The sequence below is a fragment of the Barbus barbus genome, assembly GCF_936440315.1.
Source record: "Barbus barbus genome assembly, chromosome: 11".
Lineage (NCBI taxonomy): Eukaryota > Metazoa > Chordata > Actinopteri > Cypriniformes > Cyprinidae > Barbus > Barbus barbus.
Window position 1 is genome coordinate 6072514 of NC_136739.1, and position 20493 is coordinate 6093006.

Consider the following 20493-nt stretch of genomic DNA (forward strand, 5'->3'; position numbering starts at 1 on the left):
TTGTAGCTACTAACTGTGTGTGTGTGTGTGTTCCATGTCAGGTGTTTCTGTTAACTCGATTGCAATTTTTTTTTTTTTGCTTGCTACATGTACTGTGCTTAATTTGATCATTCATTAGCTGAATAATTACCAAAGAGGTCCAGGAATCTGTCCATGCAATCAAAACCATGCAGTGCTTTAGCATTGCATCCCCCGGTGTAATCCACAATGCATATGTCTGCATAAGAAAAATGAATTTGGGTTTTTTGGATATTTCAGGCGCAAGTGTCTCGATATTTTCCACAGCCAGAATACTCTGAATCTGCATTTCAGATTCATTACAATTCTTCATATTTTATTCTCACTCTTCTGCCACCCTAACTTGCACTGGTTGATGCCCAGTTTTGTTTTAGTCTTGCGCCTGCTTCTACCAGTTTCTGTGTCTCTCACAGTGTCGGTCCTTCTACTTGTTGTTTTTTCTCTATTCATACACCTTTACCTAGATGCTCCTCTGGCCCTGTTTTCACTTAGTGTTAATATCCATCGTGGATGATCCGATCAGCAATTGCAGGGCTTTAACAAGGTTGTGTATCATTTTTGTCAGCCAATTTGGAGGTATTCAGAAACACTGCACTTGCTGTGTAAATACTATTGTCTGCCTAATGACCCGCTAATATTTCATTGCACCAAAACAAGTTTTTTTTCATTTTAAACTACCTGTGTAGTTTGGACGTGTGTAAGTATAACATTTTTTTTCATCATACATATACATAAATCATACATATGCATGCACAAGACTTTATAGAACTTCTCTGCAATCACACAGATAACTTAAAATGTTCAGTTAATGTAGGAGCTTGACTAAAATAAGGAGCATTCCACTTAAAACATCATATTTGGTGTGATTATTAAAACTTCAAAAGTATATCTGGAAGCAAACAAATTATATTTGTAATGCTGCCTTAGAATTAGAACAGTGTGTCTATGGAGGATGCGTAAAGATGCATACTTTCTAAAATAACCTTTATATCAGGAGCACATCCATTACATCTGTTTTGAACATTAGACCCTTTAACACAGCAGTCCCGGTACATTACCGAAAAATGGCCAGAATAATTTTAACACTAAATACACAAATATGCTATTCACACAAGCAATGGTGTTCTGGCTTTTTACCAGTAAGGGACCATTCACACATTAGCTCCAAAATACCGATAAATTCTGTGATGTCAGTCAACAGAATGATCTTAAAAAACCACACAGTTGTTTTCATTCGCCTACGCCAGTAGAAGCACTTTAGTGTCCCTATCTGTCCAACATATTTTAAGTCTGAGTGACAGGCGTAACAGGGTGGTCTTGCTCTGTAATGTTACATAATGTTACTGAGAATGTTGCGTCTTCTCATACCGGTAAATTGCCAGAACAAATTTACCGGTATTTTTGAAAAGGTCCTGTTCACACATGATCTCCTAATGGTAATTACTAATAATTCACCAGAAAAGACTATATGTGTGAAAGGGGCTATAGCAACTGATGTTTTATGTTATACATGTAGTCACAAAATCTTTAAAATTCCCCTTGAAAACGAAGTATTTGATTTGAATTGCATGTTAATACCAGTTGTAAACTACAAATCTCAGTTGTCCACTTGTGATTAGATCACCCATTACTATTGTTAATATCAAGTCTAAACAGGGCCAGAGTCCTTTTCTCCTCATACATTCTTTCTTCCACTCTTCATTGCTCATTGGCTCTCACTTTCTTTCCCATTCTCTGATGGTTTTCCTTGGTTCAAGCCTTTTTGCTTATTTTCCTTGCCACTGTTTTCCGCTGTAGATGCTTCATCACGCAGCCTTGCTTCACGTGAGCGTGTGCACAAAAGCAGTGCGACCGGCCCTGGCACCGCTCTCTCATCTCTTGTTCTCAGACAAAAGGGTGGGTAATGCATGTCTTCTCCTGGGAGCACCCTGGAGACTCACTACAGGGAGGGGTTTCATGTCATCCTCTCTTCCATAGTCCATTTATTTCCCCTCTTAGGCATGGCAACACAGAGTATGTAGTGCTTTGGAATATATATGGGGACAAGTTTACAAGCTTGATAAAACATTTCCCATGACCTGGGTGCTTTCCATTTGCATCAATATTTATGCATTTGCTACCTTAAAGTCTTATGAATACCTTAATTCTTATATAAATAAGTATTGGTCAGTAATTTGAAATTTAAGGTCATTCTTGGATTTCAGTGGATTCTTGTAGATGTCATTTTAAATTTTACCTCTGTTGTTTTACATTTGGTTTCTTAAGTTCCTCTTATGTTGTCAATTATTTTCCCCTTACATTTTCAGATTTTTTGTCTTGTTTTTTTAATTTATTATTTTTTCCCACTTGTGTGAAATTCCTGACAAGTTTTTGTGAAGTGCCTCCTGCACAAATAAGTTGCACATTGGTAACTGTTGGTGTGTTACGATACGCAGGTGACAGGGATAACATGGCCAGTCGGTCTATGTCTCCAGGCAGCAAGCATCGTCAAGAGAGTCGATCCTCCAAAACGGAAGGTCACTCTAGCCGATCTGTTGACCAAGTGAAGAGCAAGAACAATGACAGTCTGTCTGCCAGCGAGGCCCTCATTCTCAAATCAGACACCGGCAAACTGCGGTCTGACTCTCACAGCCGCTCCCATTCCCCTAACCACAACACGCTACAAGCCCTTAAAGCTGATGGCCGAACCTCGGGCCTTAGGGCTGAGTCTCCGAACCCTGGCTCTCGTTCCTCCTCACCCAAACAGAAGACCTTCAGTTCGGGTAGATCTAGCCCTTCCAGCAACAGTTCTCCACGTTCATCCTCTCCTCACGATAAGAACCTGCCCTCTAAAGTTAGTCCTTCTAAAGCTCACCTGGACCCTCCTCGTGAGAGATCCAAATCTGACTCCTATACGCTAGACCCTGACACGCTCAGAAAGAAGAAGGTTCCCCTCATGGAACCTCTGAGGGGCAGGTCTACATCTCCCAAGCCAAAAATTTCACCCAAAGAGAGCAAAGGAGGAAGCAGCAATGCAGAAAATCGAGCCCCATCTCCCCATGTAGTTCAAGAGAACCTCCACAGCGAAGTGGTGGAGGTGTGTAGGTCCAGCACATTGCTTTCCAATGATGAAGCCAATGATGAGAATGCAGAGTTGCACAATGCTGAAGAGGGCTCTTCCAAGGTCCACTTTAGTATTGGAAAAGCCCCGGTCAAGGAGGAACTTGAAAGTCGTTCTTCACCCAAAGTTAGCCGTAAAACCTCCAGCAGGCATGTGAGACCCAAAAAAGACAAGTCTGTGCCACTCTTTAAGGGTGAAAACGTGCGTCCCACTGAACCCGCCAAGCAAGCCATGTCGCCTTCTGTTGCAGAATGTGCTCGTGCTGTTTTTGCTGCCTTCCTGTGGCATGAGGGCATAGTACATGATGCCATGGCATGCTCTTCCTTCCTAAAGTTCAACCCTGAGCTGACCAAAGAACATGCACCTATCCGTAATTCTCTCAGCTGCCAGCAGGGTTTTGAAGAGAAGGAGAGCAAATTGAAGAACCGTCACTCTCTGGAGATCTCCTCGGCCCTCAACATGTTCAACATATCACCACATGGCCCAGACATTTCCAAGATGGGTAGCATCAACAAGAACAAGGTTCTGTCCATGCTGAAAGAGCCACCCTTGCCCGAGAAGTGCGAGGATGGAAAAAGTGAGGCAGTCTCCTATGAGATGACCAGCCACTCCTCCGTGAGGTCTAAGTCCATCTTGCCTCTCACCCTCCAGCACCTAGTAGCCTTCTGGGAGGACATATCCATGGCTACCATAAAAGCGGCTACACAAAATATGATCTTCCCGAGTCCAGGGTCCAGTGCTATCCTTAAAAAGAAGGAGAATGAAAAGGACGGCAAGAAGACCAAGAAAGAGAAGAAGAAAAAGGAGAAAGCCGAGGTTCGCCCCAGGGGGAACCTCTTTGGGGAGATGGCTCAGTTAGCTATGGGAGGCCCAGAGAAGGATACCATCTGTGAGCTGTGTGGAGAGTCTCACCCATATCCTGTTACGTACCACATGAGACAGGCCCACCCAGGTACAGTGCCGTCAATTCAGTGCCGTCTTACTCCATTCTGTTTTGTTCAGAGTGCATATAAAGACAATATATGGAGTATATCATCACTTTTCTGTATTGTGTTCTTTCAGGCTGTGGTCGGTATGCTGGAGGTCAGGGCTATAACAGTATTGGTCACTTTTGTGGAGGCTGGGCTGGTAACTGTGGAGATGGTGGGATTGGAGGAAGCACCTGGTACTTGGTGTGTGATCGCTGTAGAGAAAAGTACCTGAGAGAAAAACAAACAGCTGCCAGAGAAAAGGTATACCTGTCATGACCAATGTAGGGGAATTCATAATATTTGTAGATGTCTAAAACATTGCATAATTCTTTCTTGGGTTCAACCCTGTGGTTCTTGGATTAGGTTAAGCAGTCAAGGAAGAAACCTCTCCAGGTGAAAACCCCACGGGCTCTGCCCTCGATGGAGGCTCACCAGGTGATCCGTGCCAATGCACTGTTCCTGCTGTCTCTGAGTAGCGCCGCTGAGCCAAGTCTACTTTGCCATCACCCACCTAAACCCTTCCACGCACATCTGCCCAGCCTCAAAGAGGGAGTGTCTGAGGAACTACCCAACAAGATGGGCTGCCTCTATCTGCAAACCCTAGCGCGGTAAATACCTTGTGTTGATCACCATGATGACGGGCAGCATTGCTGTAGTAATTCAGTGCATTGAGTATCTCATTGAGTCTTTCTCAATGTCCTTTTTGCAGCCAACACACTGAGAACTTTAGCGCCTATCAAGATGACAACTTGTTTCAGGATGAGATGCGTTACCTGCGTTCTACGTCAGTCCCTGCTCCTTATATTTCAGTCACTCCTGATGCCTGCCCCAATGTTTTTGAAGAGCCAGGAAGTAACATGAAGTCCATGCCCCCAAGGTACTGTAACAAACTCTTACATGTATCTCCCAAAGCACCATGCTCTAATACTGGTTCCTATGAACATTTAGCCATTTTTGTGTGCTTATTATCTCTGTATGACTTCTTTATTTGACTTTATACCCTTAGTTTGGAGACAAGTCCAATCACAGACAGTGACACAGCCAAGCGGACAGTTTTCCAGCGCTCATATTCAGTAGTGGCCTCCGAGTATGATAAGCAGCACTCAGCCTCCCCAGCACGGGTCAAAGCAGTGCCGAGACGCAGGGTACACAGCGGGGATGCAGGTAATGTTGTGTCACTTAGTACAGCACAGTTACAAATGTCTAATTAATTCAGCTAATTACCATTATGACAGAGAGTGATGTCTTAGAATGTTTACATCAGGTGTGCTGCTATAATTTGCATTTGCCTGGTGCTTTTATCCAACTTGCATTGTATTGATTGTATACATTTTAGCAGTTCTTTCAGCCTCTGGGATTTGAACCCATGAACTTGGTGTCATAAGAGCCATGTTTTACGGTTTAACCTACATAATAAAATGGCTTGTATGCACCAATATAATGATGCATAGCAATATTTACCTATACCTTTTACCAATGTTTTAGTCTTCAAATCATCATAGCAGAGTTTGGAATCGATTAATGTAAACTTTGCATTTAGGAAAAGCAATAGTTGACCAGAAATGCTAGATGCCTCTTTTTATTTAATTTGTAAATATTAATACTGGATTGATTTTAAAAATGTTAGTTTTTTGTTCACTGCTAAAATATTGTTATTGTGATAACTTAAAATGCTAAGGTAAACATTATAGATGTGAGTTAATTTCTGCTGTTCTCTACAGAAGTTGGGTCATCACTACTTCGTCATCCTTCTCCTGAGTTGTCTCGACTGATCTCAGCCCATGGCTCTCTCAGCAAGGGTGAAAGAAACTTCCAGTGGCCTGTGCTGGCATTTGTTATCCAGCATCATGACCTAGAGGGCCTGGAGGTGGCTATGAAGCATGCACTCCGCAAATCAGCCTGCAGGGTGTTTGCCATGGAGGTCAGCGACATTGACTTTCAGTCCTCCTCTTCCTGTCCTAAATTGTATTATGCAGTCACTGTATTAAAATCCATGTAAAAAAAAAATATGTATTAAAATCCTTATCCAGTTATCTCAATTGACTGGAAAAATTTAGTCCGAAGTTCTGGGAACTCTTAACAAACCTTTTGTTCTGCATTTCCTTTTCAGGCTTTTAATTGGCTGCTGTGTAATGTTACCCAGACCACCTCCCTCCATGATATCCTGTGGCACTTTGTGGCGTCTCTGACTCCATCTCCCTTCGAGACTGAAGAAGAGGAGGATGAAGAGAACAAAGGGAACAAGGAGAACCTCGAGCAGGTGTGGCCTTACGATAACACTGCTAATGGTTTATTAAGAAGTCACTGTTCACTTAAGATGAACAGAGGTTTTTCTGAAACAGGATGTTTTTCCTCTTGTTCTCACAGGAGAAGGATTTAGGTGTATGTGAGCACCCCCTTTCTGACATTATCATCGCAGGAGAAGCGGCTCACCCGCTGCCCCACACCTTCCACCGTCTTCTCCAGACCATCTCTGACCTCATGATGTCACTTCCCAGTGGAAGCTCACTTCAGCAGATGGCCCTCAGGTATCTTTTGCCTGTTAATAGAGACACCATTTGCAACCACCTGTAAATGTGCTAAAAAAAGGGATGATACCTACATTTCACTGCTGGTTATACTCTGTATAATTGTGTATGTGACGAATAAAACTCTTGAATCTTGATAAATGATGGCATTGTGATGGCAAATTCTGCTAATGCAATCTCAACTAACATTGTCTTCAAATCTAGTATTTGTTTGCCTGTTTCACTAGGTGTTGGAGTCTTAAATTCAAACAATCAGATCATCAGTTCCTGCACCAGAGTAACGTATTTCACCACATCAACAACATCCTGTCCAAATCAGATGACGGGGACAGTGAGGAGAGTTTTAATATCAGCGTACAGTCGGGATATGAAGCGATTAGTCAGGTGGGAAACTGCGTTGATTGACAGCAAAGACTATCTTTCCTGTTGCCTTTAGATTTATTCATTTGGCAGAAGCTTGTATCTAAATTAGCTTAAATCGCAATGAAGGTATTTTACATGTATTGCAGGAACTTTGTGTGGTGACCTGTCTGAAAGATCTGACCAGCGTGGTAGACATTAAAACGTCCAGCCGACCAGCCATGATTGGCAGCCTGACTGATGGCTCCACTGAGACGTTCTGGGAGTCTGGAGATGAAGATAAGAACAAAACAAAGAGCATCACTATCAGCTGTGTCAAAGGCATCAATGCGTCATATGTCTCTGTCCATGTCGACAACTCTCGTGACATTGGAGTGAGTTTGTGAACTATTGTTCTTTCAGTTTTTCTGTCTGTTCTTTCCCAGTCAGTATATTAATACCGCTCTCTATGTTGGCCAACTGGCAATTCTGTATAGATTTTATGAAGTGTTCAAAGTGCATAAGACCTATATAACATTCAAACCTTCAGATATGACATTTTGTCACATTTTTCTAGTTTGAATTGATTATTTTGTAATATCGTTTATACATGTATCTTTAAACATCTAGTAATTTATATAACCTGTGCTTTGTGTTCTGGCAGAATAAAGTCACGTCAATGATATTCCTTTGTGGGAAGGCTGTGGAAGATCTCTGCAGAATCAAACAGGTGGGACTTAAATGACAGAGATTATCTGTGAACCGTTTTACATTTGGTAAATGACAGAAAAAGTTCTGTTAACGCATCCTCTGATGATCTATACTTCTGCACATGACATTAAGTCAGTTTGAAAAAGGCTTGTTTCACTGAATAGACTTGTTGTTGTCTCAGATTGACTTAGACTCAAGGCACATGGGCTGGGTGACCAGTGAGCTGCCTGGAGGAGACCACCACGTGATCAAGATCGAGCTTAAGGGTCCTGAGAACACGCTTAGGGTACGGCAGGTCAAAATGCTTGGCTGGAAGGAGGGTGAGAGCATCAAGATTGCTGGGCAGATATCAGCCAGTGTAACTCAGCAGAAGAACTGCGAGGCTGAGACACTGCGCGTCTTCCGCCTCATTACATCACAGGTGAGGCCAAAAACCTTCTCAAACAGGTCACGAAGGCACAAACTGCAGTACGGTTGCAGTACTACTGTACATTCAATTCTGCAAGTGTAAAACACTCGTTCACAGATATCGTCATAAGTCATGTTTATGTGTTTGTGAAGGTGTTCGGAAAACTAATTTGTGGGGATGCAGAACCAACACCAGAACAAGAAGAGAAGAACCTGCTCTCCTCACCTGAGGGTGAAGACAAGGTCAGTACCAGCATCTGTTGTGTTTGGTGGCTCGTTATAACTATATCAAGTGCTGAAGCATAAGATGAAGTTGTTAAATTATGTTACAAATGTTTCGTCTTCAGGCTCCATCTGATGCAGACTTGAAGGAGCACATGGTTGGCATTATTTTCAGCAGGAGCAAACTGACCAACCTTCAGAAACAGGTAACACCATCAAAACTACTCTCGGCTTTCTCTAAAACCAAGCGATCTGCCTAAAAATCCATCCAAGATGGCATAAAATGTGATAGAAGTGTTGATTATAAATGTATAATTGAATGAATTACAAAAAATCAGCAAAAGTAGTTCTGTTTTAGTAAAAATGGGTTGTTTAACCAATATTGGCGCTTTTCCACTGCGTGGTACGACTTGGCACGGCACGGCTCAGTTCGGCTCTGTTTGCGTTTCCACTGCAGTTTAGTACCGCTTTAGAGTGGGCAGGATTATTCACGTGTCGTTATAGTTGCGCTGCCTCTACTGCCGTGACTCCTGAAAAACTTTTTCATTCCATCCCGCTCTCGCTGGATCCGCTCCTCGGCTATCAACGAGAAGACAGTCTGTACTTCCTCAACACACAACGAAACAAAAGATAATTTTTAAAAGAAAGGTGCGCTCATTCAAAACAGTTGCATTCGATCCCTCGCTGGCTGTGCTGATTTAAATCTAGCGGGTCTGTTGTGTCTTGTGCCGCAAGTTCAATGACGCAGGCAGTGATTTTTCCAACCAATCAGTGATCAGCAGCGTTTACACGTCACGTTTTGGTAACGGTACGGTTCGCTTGGAACCTCGGCCGAGGTGGTACTAAAAAAAGTACCAGGTACCGTACTCAGTGGAAAACCCCCCAAAAGTGAGCCGTACTGAACCGTACCGTGCCGTACCATGCAGTGGAATTATTAGGTTATTATTTTCAATGGTAAAATGAATGAATAATTAATGTATGAATACACAAAATACATGGACACCAGTATGTTTGGGGGAAAAAAGCATAGTAAGTTAAATATTAGGGTTAATTCTAATATTGTATAACTATAATTTAATTGTATAGGACATATATATTCATAACCAACCATTTTACAGAAACAATTTTTAATGTTTAACATTTTGACAAGTCTTACCTCGTGCTCATATTTTTTTATTTGAGCAGTCACATATGGTCTAGTCGCAAAAGTTCAAATATTTTAACACAAGCTCAAATTTGATTAAAATTTGCATACGCATAACTCTACAATGATGTTTGTATTTTTTTGGAAATAGTCAAAGGCTGTTTAACACCTAATTATTCCGCTTAAGTTGTATTGTATCAAATAGCATTTTTTTGTTTATAGCACATATTTAGGCTAAGATTAAAAATAAAAAAACACCTGTCAGAGCACCTGATATTTCTTTGAGATAAAGGTTATGATTATGATTTTCAGTATCATTACATCACACCGTGAGTCTATATTAGCATCATTTGTTGCTTTTGGGATCTGGTAGAGCAGTTTGAGCCAGAAACAGTGACGCTTGACATCAGACTTAAAGGGTTAGTTCACCCAAAAATGAAAATTCTGTCATTAATTACTCACCCTCATGTCGTTCCAAACCCGTAAGGGGCCATTCACACAGAATGCGTTTTTTCATTCCAATGCGCTACTTTTCCATTGTTTTTTCTATGTAAACACACTTTTGACGGAAGTGCATGACCATTACGCTCGCGTCTTTTGCTGCGCCTCGCACATTAGCGCCATGTTTTTAAAACTCTGTGTCAAGTTCAAAGAATTTAAATTTTACACGCAGCGCCGCTCATCAATGTCAGTTCCAAAGCAATGGACCAATCAGAAGAACACGGAGGTGGGGCAAACGTTGCCAGCTTCTGTTTACAGTAGCAAGTTGGCATGACAATGGTTTTATTTGACGGCAACATGGCGGAGGAGGCGCTCATAGTGGCTGTGTCCGGATACCCTGAATTATATGACATTTCTTCAAGTGACTATCACAACTTGTTCCTTTAAAAAAAGAGCTTGAAGAGAAATATCTCCGTCACTGAATATAATTGTCATTATTGCATCACGTCTCAAAAGCACGTCTCAAGACCTTTGCGTTCTACGCTGCGTTTTTTTTTTTTTAAACCATTCCTTTGTGTTTTTAAACGCAAAGACGCGTTCTCTGTGAATGGCCACTAAGAACTTCGTTCATCATCGGAACACAAATTAAGTTATTTTTGATCAAATCTGAGAGCTCTCTGACCCTCCATAGAATGCAATGTTCCCAGGTCCAGAAATGTAGCAAGGACATCGGTAAAATAATCCATATGACATCAGTGGTTCAACTGTAATTTTACGAAGCTACTAAATATTTTTGTGCGTAAAGAAAACCATAATAACATAATTTATTAAACAATTTTTCTCCCCGAGTTACCGTCTTCTGCCATTTTGGAGAGTACCCCAGAACGTAATGAACATAATCAGCGTTGTTTACGTTCAGCGAAAGCGCACGATTACATTCTGGGGTACTCTCCAAAATGGCAGAAGACAGTAACTTAAGGAGAAGAATTGTTGGACACATGGACTATTTTACCGATGTCCTTGCTACGTTTCTGGACCTGGGAACATTGCAGTAGCATTGCTGTCTATTGAAGGTCAGAGAGCTCTCAGATTTTATCAAAAATATCTTAATTTGTGTTCTGAAGATGAACGAAGGTCTTACGGGTTTGGAACGACATGAGGGTGAGTAATTAATGACAGAATTTTCATTTTTGGGTGAACTATCTCTTTAAGCAGATTGTGAGTCCAATATCCTGTCTCATGTGAGGAAGAGTATTTGTATATGATGCATTTGTATAGCGTTCTACATCCATTACTTACAGTTGTGGTTAGAATTATTGGAACCCTTGGTAAATATGATCAAAGAAGACTGTGAAAATTAACCTGCTCTGTTAATCCTTTTGATCTTTTATTTAAAAAATTCACAAAAAGCTAACCTTTCATTGGATAATAAGAATTTAAAATGGGGGGAAATATCATTATGAAATAAATGTTTTTCTCAAACACACGTTGGACACAATTATTGGCACCCCTAGAAATTCTTAAGAGTAAAATATCTCTGAAGTATACTCCCATTCATATTCACAATTTTGAGCACTCTAGGGTGATTATGAACATGAAATTATCCAGCCATGGCTTCCTGTTTCACAGAAATATAAATAGGAGGGAAAACAAAGCCCAAATTCCCTTAATCATCCATCACAATGAGAAAAAACAAAGAATGTATTTCTGATGTGCAGCAAAAGATAATTGAGCTTCACAAATTAGTGAAGTGGCTTTAAGAAAAGAGCTAGAGCAGTGAAAATCCCCATTTCCACCATCAGGGCAATAATTAAGAATTTCCAATCAACAGAAAATGTAATGAAACTGCCTGGAAGAGGACGTGTGTCTATATCGTCCTAATGCACGGTGAGAAGGAGAGTTTGAGTGGCTAAAGACTCTTCAAGGATCACAGCTGGAGAATTGCAGAAAATAGTTGAGTCTCGGGGTCAGAAAACCTTAAAAAAAATTGTCAAACAGCCCCTACATCACCACATGTTGTTTGGGAGGGTTTCAAGAAAAATTATCCTAGCTCATCCAAAAACAAACTCCAGCATATTCAGTTATCAGACACGACTGGAACTTCAAATGGGACTGGCTTCTATGGTCAGATGAAACTAAAAAATGAGCTTTTTAGCAGCAAACACTCAAGATGGGTTTGGTGAACACAGGGATAAAAAGTACCCCATGTGTACAATGAAATATACTGCTGTATTTGTGATGTTGTGGGCCTATATTTCTGCTGGAGGTCCTGGACATCTTGTTCAGACACATGGCATCATGGATTCTATCAAATACCAACAGATAAAAAATCAATAAGTGACTGATTCTATTAGAAATCTTATAATGGGCCATGTTTGGATCTTCCAACCGTACAATAATCCAAACACAAACCTCAAAAACAACACAAAAATGGGTCACTGAGCACAAAACCAAGCTTCTGCTGGCCATTCCAGTCCTCTGACCTGAACCCTGTAGAAAATGAGTGAGGTGAACTGAAGAGAAGAAGCACCGTCATGGAGCTGTGAATCTGAAGGATCTGGAGAGATTCTGGATGAAGGAATGGTCTCTGACCTCTTGTCAGGTGTTCTCTAACCTCATCAGGCATTATAGGAGAAGATTTAGAGCTGTTAAACTGACAAATGGAGGTTTCAAAAAGTATTGAATAAAAAGGTGCCAATAATTGTGTCCAACGTGTGTTTGAGAAAAACATTTATTTCATAATGATATTTCCCCCCATTTTAAATTCTTATTATCCAATGAAAGGTTCGCTTTTTGTGATTTTTTTTTTTTTTTTTTTTTTTTTTTTTTTTTTTTAAATAAAAGATCAAAAGGATTAACAAAGCAGGTTAATTTTCACAGTCTTCTTTGATCATATTTACCAAGGGTTCCAATAATTCTGACCACGACTGTATGAGGTTCTTTTTCAGGCAGTAGACAGCCAGCATTTTCCTTTTCCCAAGTCTCTATAAAATAGCAGTATCTCCTCACCTGACTGTTTGCCTCCTCAGGTGTGTGCCCATATCGTCCAGGCCATCCGTATGGAGGCCACGCGAGTGCGGGAGGAATGGGAGCATGCCATTTCCAGCAAGGAGAACGCAAACTCTCAGCCCAGTGATGACGACGCCTCCTCTGACGCTTACTGCTTTGAGCTGCTGTCTATGGTGCTGGCCTTGAGTGGCTCTAATGTTGGGCGGCAATACCTGGCCCAGCAGCTCACCCTATTGCAGGACCTCTTCTCCCTCCTTCACACTGCCTCGCCACGCGTCCAGAGACAGGTTTGTGAACGCATCGAGAACTGCTAGTCTTGAACTTAACTTTATACAATCAGGATCTGGAATGCAACACTGTTCTTGCCGTGCAGGTGACGTCACTGCTCAGACGTGTTCTTCCTGAGGTCACTCCCATGCGCCTGGCCAGTGTCATCGGTGTAAAGGCGCTGCCACCTGCAGACATCAGTGACATCATCCACTCCACCGAGAAGAGCGATTGGACCAAGCTGGGCATTTTAGATATGTTTCTGGGCTGCATCGCCAAGGCCCTCACTGTACAGCTCAAGGCGAAGGGCACCACTATAGTTGGCACAGCTGGCATGGCTGCAGGCAAAGGAGTCACTACAGTCACCCTACCCATGATCTTCAACTCAAGGTCAGCTTGCCATGTGCCAATTACACTGCCTTGAATCATATTTGCTGAATGAAATCCAATACTTGTTTCTTACTAATTTTGGGCAGTTGATTCTAAAAAATAATGTATTTTTTACTCTAGCAAATTCACAGAATATCTGCATTTTGTAGAGTTTTTGCTTTCGACGACCATATGTATGGTGGAGAAGTCTTGCATTATCCTTTAATCACCAGAAAAACTGCCAAAAGATATGATTCTTATCTTCCTCTGAGCCAGATTCAAACTATTTGTTAACAATTTGTCTGTTAAAACCTGATTCCAATTTTCTTCCACTCTTGTAGATTTTGGTAGATTATACATTTTGAATACTACTTTTTGTCATTCAAAACTTTTGAGAGTTTACTGCATTTGTTATTCTGATAAGTGCAGTAAAGCTGATATATAAATATATGGGTCAAAGATGAAAAGGGTTTTCAAGCATCAAAAAAGTTTTATACAGCTTTATTTTAACAATACTATAATACAGTACTGTTAAAACAATAATACAGCCCCTGTACTTTAGAATGTCATGTTTGTTTTATTTTTTCAGAACAGAAATTAAATGTTTGTTATGATTTACAGAAGACTAAAATGTAATTTACTGTAACAGGAGTCCATAGGTCATGGGTGTATTTACAACAAGAATCATTAGATGTCATTTAAGTATCACAGTGCAGCCTCAAAATACTAAATAATTTTAAAGAAGTTTTTAATAATTTAAAATGTAATAATGTACTATGACCACTTTTTTTATTTTAATAAGTACAGATCAGAATAAGTATGTTGAATAATTTTGACCTAAATCTGTCAAACTGAATGACAATGTAACATTATTTCACCCGTGTTTTGACATTTTATCTTATTTGAAGTTATTTGTAACATTAGACACTTGACTTGCATTTAATGCTATGTATATAAAATCACTTTTGTAAAATTATTTTTTGATATCTTATGTAAAAATCTTTTTTTTTATTCTTATTTTTGTACACAGCGTCATCAAATTAATTAATATCTTGGGTCTTTTTTGCAAATCAGCAATTTGTTTTTTGAAGCTGCAGGGCATACAGGGTCTGAAATGATCTTATTAAGGGTCTTAACATTTTAGAAATGTATATTTAATAACTTTGTTTATATTTTTGTCTGTTTGTGCAGCTACATACGGCGTGGAATTAGTCACTGGTGGATGAAGGGCTCCACTCCGCCTCAGATCGCTGAGATTATTATTAAACTTGTCAAAGACATGGCTGCTGTGAGTAATGATGGCCCATCTTATCCCAAACACCTTTTCTGTCTTAACAATATGCAGCAGATTTGCTGTTCAGCTGCATGTTTATGAATGATATTATATAAATCTTGCTCCTGCAGATGCGTTTTAATTAGGGCTGTCATTTTTAATCTAATTACATAATGTAATCTAATTAATCGCAAATTAAATTTGGCTGTGAAATTACCCACAAAGATAAAGTCATTATTGTGTTAAATGAGAAAGTATCAAGTAGACATTACAAATGGTACTTTAGAAAGAAATATTTGATTTGATTTAACATAAAATGTATTACAAACGTTCAGGCTACAACAGCCTAGCATAAACTATGGAACATAAACGAAGCTAATTTGAGAAACATCTCAATATGTTTTGTTTATCCAATGAAAGTCATTGGTAACCAAAACAGCTTTGTTACCAACAGTCTTCAAAATACCTTCTTTTATGTTCCACAAAGAAAGTCATGCAGGTTTGAAACGGCATGAGAGTAATTGATGACAGAATTAAATTCTTTGGGTGAACTATCCCTTTAATGTTTTTTTTTAAATAAGAAACTAAAACTGCCAGCAGGTGGCGGTAAATATGTTTTTGAGTCATTAATTCGATTCAAAACGCAAATTCATTCAGAAACGAATCACCGCTGTGTTGCTCGGAGAAGCACAATATTTCTGCGGAGGCTTTAAAGGTAATATTTTCTCTGCAAAATTGAGCAAAAATAGACAATATTGTGTTTAAAATATAGCACAATATTAACTTCTTATTTACTGAACTGTTGTATAAAATCACATTTAAACGCGTGGTATTCGGACATAAACAGCACTCATGTCATATTGCTTATGTGATATAAATATGAGACAAAAACTCATACAGGGGCATTTGTTTGCCACAATATCTTGAAGCTTAGGACATAAATGCATTTATGGAGTTGTCGCCCTGCGTCATATTTGTCAACAGTCAACTGTATGAAATGTAAGATGGCATTTAGGTCTGGGGGCGGGGCCAGTGCGTTAACTGCAGTAAAATATTTTAATCACGTTATTTTTTCATAACTAATTAACACATTAAACTGACAGCCCTAGTTTTGATACAGAAACGCTCCCTCCTCATTTAAGTGTCTTTTTTACCTCAGGGCCACCTCTCGGATGCCTGGTCCAGGGTGACTAAGAATGCTATTGCTGAGACCATCATTGCGCTCACTAAGATGGAAGAGGAGCATCGCTGTCCAGTGCGTTGCATTGCCACCACTCGGGTACGACTCACTGCACACACTTCATCTGTCACAACTGAACATTTGCCAGCTAGATCAGTATTACTCAGAATCCTTCAGCTGGAGGATCAGGGGTGACTGGTGGGTGGAGTTTACAGTCATGTGATCTGATATGGGTCACTAAATGCAATATCACGTGGTTATTTGTATTATCTAGATGAATATGAACAGGGCACCCGCTGTCATAGAAAACCTGGATATATGTAAGAACTTGAATTTAAATTTCAAATGGTTCTACTTCCTCTCTTCAGCTATGGCTCGCATTGGCCTCTCTGTGTGTGCTGGATCAGGACCACGTGGACCGACTGTCTTCAGGACGCTGGATGGGCAAAGACGGGCAGCAGAAGCAGATGGTACGGCACATTGGGTCTAATAGGCCTCTAGGTTGCTATAAAGCACAATGAGTGCAATAGTACATTTAGTCCTTCTGCCAAGAATGAGCTCTTTACCTCTTCACCCTGACGTTTAATTCGCAGCCCATGTGTGATAACCATGATGACGGGGAGACGGCAGCCATCATTCTGTGTAATGCTTGTGGAAACCTATGCACCGACTGCGACCGCTTCCTCCATCTCCACCGCCGCACACGGACCCACCAGAGACAGGTGAACCTGAACACACACACACACACACACACAACTGATCATCGACATATGGATCAATTATACTCCATAACCAGGGTTAGGAATCAAGAATTGTGTATTTGTTGGCTGGTTGTTCACATAGACATATATAGATGCCCTAGATGTGGCCGCCATCTTGGAACGGTATTTTTGACGTCACCATACTGTAGGTTCGTACTGAGCCGTTCGGTGCAGGATTGTGGCATCTTTCGAATATTCAGTGATTACTATGGTGAATGACGTCAAGTTTAATGCTGCAATATGGCGGACGACTTGCGTATAACGGCCCATAGAAACAGTCGCTAATGAGGCATCTACGTATATATATCTATGGTTGTTCATATTATATTATCATGTTGTTAAAAATACTCACAGGGAACATTGTTAATATAATAAATGGTGCATCAAAAAATATGGTACCATTTGAAGTTTCTCATAACACATGTTGTGTGCAGGTCTTTAAGGAGGAGGAAGAGGCCATTAAGGTGGACCTACACGAAGGCTGTGGCAGAACCAAACTCTTTTGGCTCATGGCATTGGCCGACTCTAAGACCATGAAGGCCATGGTGGAGTTCCGTGAGCACACAGGTGATTTCCTCTTCCTGTAATGATGTTTGAGAATGTAGAGAGAAAAAGAGTAAACGTGAATGCTGCAAACGGGACTCAAACATTGTCCATATAAATAGTGTTCCTTTTGTATGTTTTTAGAGCTTTATTTTGCAAAATCTCAAACTGTAGAGAATGGCGCTAGTTGTGCCAAGGTCATGGGTTTGATCCCCAAGGCATTAAATGTGTACCTTAAATGCAAGTCGTCAAATGCATAAATGTAAAAGTGAATTAAATTCTCAGAGCAGTTATGTCTGTTGGCTATAAAATCAAATCATCTAAAATTAGCTGTAAGTAACTTAAAAGACATGAGAACACTTATGTTACACAGCTCTTACTGTACATTCTTATATATTGACTCTTGGGAGTGCTTTCTTCAAATTCAGTGTTTTTATTTATTGGTTTATTCATTATTAATCCTACACAGTCAACTGAACTCGCCTCTGAGACTGTAAATACAGCTACAGGTCACAACAAAGGGACTAAACCCATCACTACACAAGCCTGGAACAGAATATTATAAAATGTATATTAAATGTTAGATAACAGATTAAAAAAACAGAGCAATTCTTTTTATTTTATTTTTGGCTTTATTTTATTGCTGGTTATAGCTTAAATGGCGTTATTGTACTGTCCTTCAGGGAAACCAGCTTCCAGCAGTTCAGACGTCTGCCGCTTCTGTGGCACCAGGAACGGCACAGAGCTGTCTGCAGTAGGAAGTGTATGTTCAGACCAAGACTGTCAGGTATTCACTTAAAATGTCACCTTTTTTGCAGAATTATATGCTTTTTTACATTGTTAATTGTTATGCTGGAATTCAATGATTTCATAAACATACTATGTATTTAACTGTTGTGTAGGAGTATGCAAAGCTGGCCTGCAGTAAGACTCATCCGTGCGGCCACCCGTGTGGAGGGGTCAAAAATGAAGAGCTGTGTCTGCCCTGTTTACATGGTTGTGACAAAACCGCAGCCTGTCTGAAACAGGACGCTGATGATATGTGTATGATTTGCTTCACAGAGGCTCTGTCTGCTGCCCCAGCAATCCAGGTACAGTAGAATACTGTCACTGCGTGTGATGGCATATTAGAGGATATAGAGTTACGTACATACAGAAGATCAGCGTGCAACTATCTGTCCTGGTTTATTTGCAGCTGGACTGCAGTCACGTGTTCCATCTTCAGTGCACAAGAAGGGTTCTGGAGAACCGCTGGCTTGGGCCCAGGATAACCTTCGGGTTCATGTCTTGCCCTATTTGCAAGGTAAATAAGCTAGTCTGGACTCACTTTGAGCTAAAAGTCAGGCTGAGTGAGCTATCAGAATAAAATCAAAATCACACTATAGCATAGTGAGAATATCTAATCGCCAAGATTGCATTTTAATTAGACATATGTGCTGCGTCAAAGTGAAGGACAGCACTTTGTTCATTTACAAGTGAGCAGCTCATGATCAGGTGTTTTCAGAGTCTCAGGGCAGCTCGCTTCACAATAAATAAACAAATTAATTTGGGAACGCAACATGCACCAACCATCTGAGAATGCCTGTTGTCAACAAAAGACAAGCTACAAGAGCTCCATGCAGTTTTCCGCCAAATAAAGCTTGATGGTTTAACGTCTGAAAGTAGAGTAATTAAGGCATAAATATTGGTATTGTAATCAGGAATTTGAAAATGATTTAATTATAGTGGAACAATAGTTGTTTTTCTTAGTTTGTTTCATCTTACAATGTAATAATAATAATTGTAATCATAATAGAAATGATAATAATAAATATTTTAATAAACAAAATTGCCAAATTGTGCAGCTCTGAGACAAAATAAATAAATCATCACATTTAAAAAATCACATTTTAAATCGTAATACAAAAAAGCAAAAATCACAATTAGTTTTTCCGCCTATATCGTGCAGCCCTGGTTAATGGAATAATTAATCTAGAAAGTGAAAATTCTGTCATTTATTCACCATTATTTTCTAAACCTGTATGACTGACTTTCTTCCATAAAAGGAGATGTTTTTGAATGTTCAAGTGACTAAATGATGACAGAATTTAAATTTTTGGTGAAGAATTCTGTTGTAAGTTTGCATGTAAATGAAAATTCACCCTAGCTTTAATATGTTATTGCTCTAATTGTAAACATTTCATCCACGCATAATTTCTTTTTATTTTGTTAGATTGGTATATTTATTTTGACCTTTCATAATCACAAAGATATTCCAGTAGAATGTCAGTCTTCTCTCTGGTCACATATGTCAATGTGACTTCTCCAATCATATAATCCTCAATAATTTATACTTCTCTGTTCTATATGAACCAAAGCCAGTCTGAACTCTTTCTAGATGCTGCTCATGATATCTAACAGTTGATGTACCTGCCATTTAATTTGTGTCTTTCCTGTTTTCGTCTTTCTTTTTAGAACAAAATAAACCACTGTGTCCTAAAAGACCTGCTGGACCCCATCAAAGAGCTGTATGAGGACGTGAGGAGAAAGGCTTTGATGAGACTGGAGTATGAAGGGCTACACAAAAGTGAAGCCATCACAATGTCTGGAGCTCGATTCTACAACAACCCCGCTGGATTTGCCATGAACAGATACGCTTACTACGTCTGCTACAAGTGCAAAAAGGTTTGATCTTCACGAGTGTTGTTGGTTTTGTGTGGTGTTCACAAACCTTCAGTGAAGCACAGAAGCAGTGGTTTTAAACAATCTTGTATATTATGGCTGAGGAAGCTTTCAGAAAGAGAACAGTTGGGTTTGAGTGAACTGTCCCTTTCAGGATGTCGCTGTTTACTTTGAATAGAATGGAAAAACATGCTTGATAAAAACGATTAAACGCAGCTGACTCCTGTAGAGCAGGAGCTATTTGCCAGCATGAAATATGATTATCATAACAACCGTATCGTAATCTGTTCAGATGACATACTGCCATAATGAAGCCATTTCTCCAGCTGTTGTGCTAACAGTGTGACTTCTGACTCATCCAGGCCTATTTTGGGGGAGAAGCTCGCTGTGATGCCGAGGCAGGACAAGGCGACGATTATGATCCCCGTGAGCTCATCTGTGGCGCTTGCTCAGATGTGTCCAGAGCACAGGTCAGTTTGACATCAGTGTGTTTGGGAACAAAACAAGGCACGTTTCATGTGCTTGCATAGGATTCTGTTTTTAACACA

The 20493-nt window shown here is 40.1% G+C and overlaps 1 protein-coding gene across 9 annotated transcripts in view; it reads left to right on the forward strand.

Annotated features, from left to right (window-relative positions):
• The window catches only part of LOC306877376 (E3 ubiquitin-protein ligase MYCBP2), a 107679-nt gene that overhangs the window by 84701 nt on the left and 2485 nt on the right, over positions 1–20493 (forward strand). For 8 of the 9 annotated variants that reach the window (XM_079429111.1, XM_079429117.1, XM_079429116.1 and 5 more), the window contains 26 exons: positions 2454–4070; positions 4181–4350; positions 4453–4697; positions 4799–4966; positions 5096–5253; positions 5811–6010; positions 6200–6349; positions 6457–6617; positions 6845–7001; positions 7127–7351; positions 7621–7686; positions 7849–8088; positions 8229–8318; positions 8423–8503; positions 12912–13178; positions 13265–13548; positions 14719–14815; positions 15960–16079; positions 16349–16450; positions 16574–16702; positions 17176–17308; positions 17968–18071; positions 18187–18375; positions 18480–18587; positions 19739–19948; positions 20308–20415. In XM_079429111.1, the coding sequence (XP_079285237.1) occupies positions 2454–4070; positions 4181–4350; positions 4453–4697; positions 4799–4966; positions 5096–5253; positions 5811–6010; positions 6200–6349; positions 6457–6617; positions 6845–7001; positions 7127–7351; positions 7621–7686; positions 7849–8088; positions 8229–8318; positions 8423–8503; positions 12912–13178; positions 13265–13548; positions 14719–14815; positions 15960–16079; positions 16349–16450; positions 16574–16702; positions 17176–17308; positions 17968–18071; positions 18187–18375; positions 18480–18587; positions 19739–19948; positions 20308–20415 (5579 nt within the window). The remainder of the gene's footprint in view (positions 1–2453; positions 4071–4180; positions 4351–4452; positions 4698–4798; positions 4967–5095; positions 5254–5810; positions 6011–6199; positions 6350–6456; positions 6618–6844; positions 7002–7126; positions 7352–7620; positions 7687–7848; positions 8089–8228; positions 8319–8422; positions 8504–12911; positions 13179–13264; positions 13549–14718; positions 14816–15959; positions 16080–16348; positions 16451–16573; positions 16703–17175; positions 17309–17967; positions 18072–18186; positions 18376–18479; positions 18588–19738; positions 19949–20307; positions 20416–20493) is intronic. The other variant, XM_079429112.1, reaches the window with a different exon arrangement.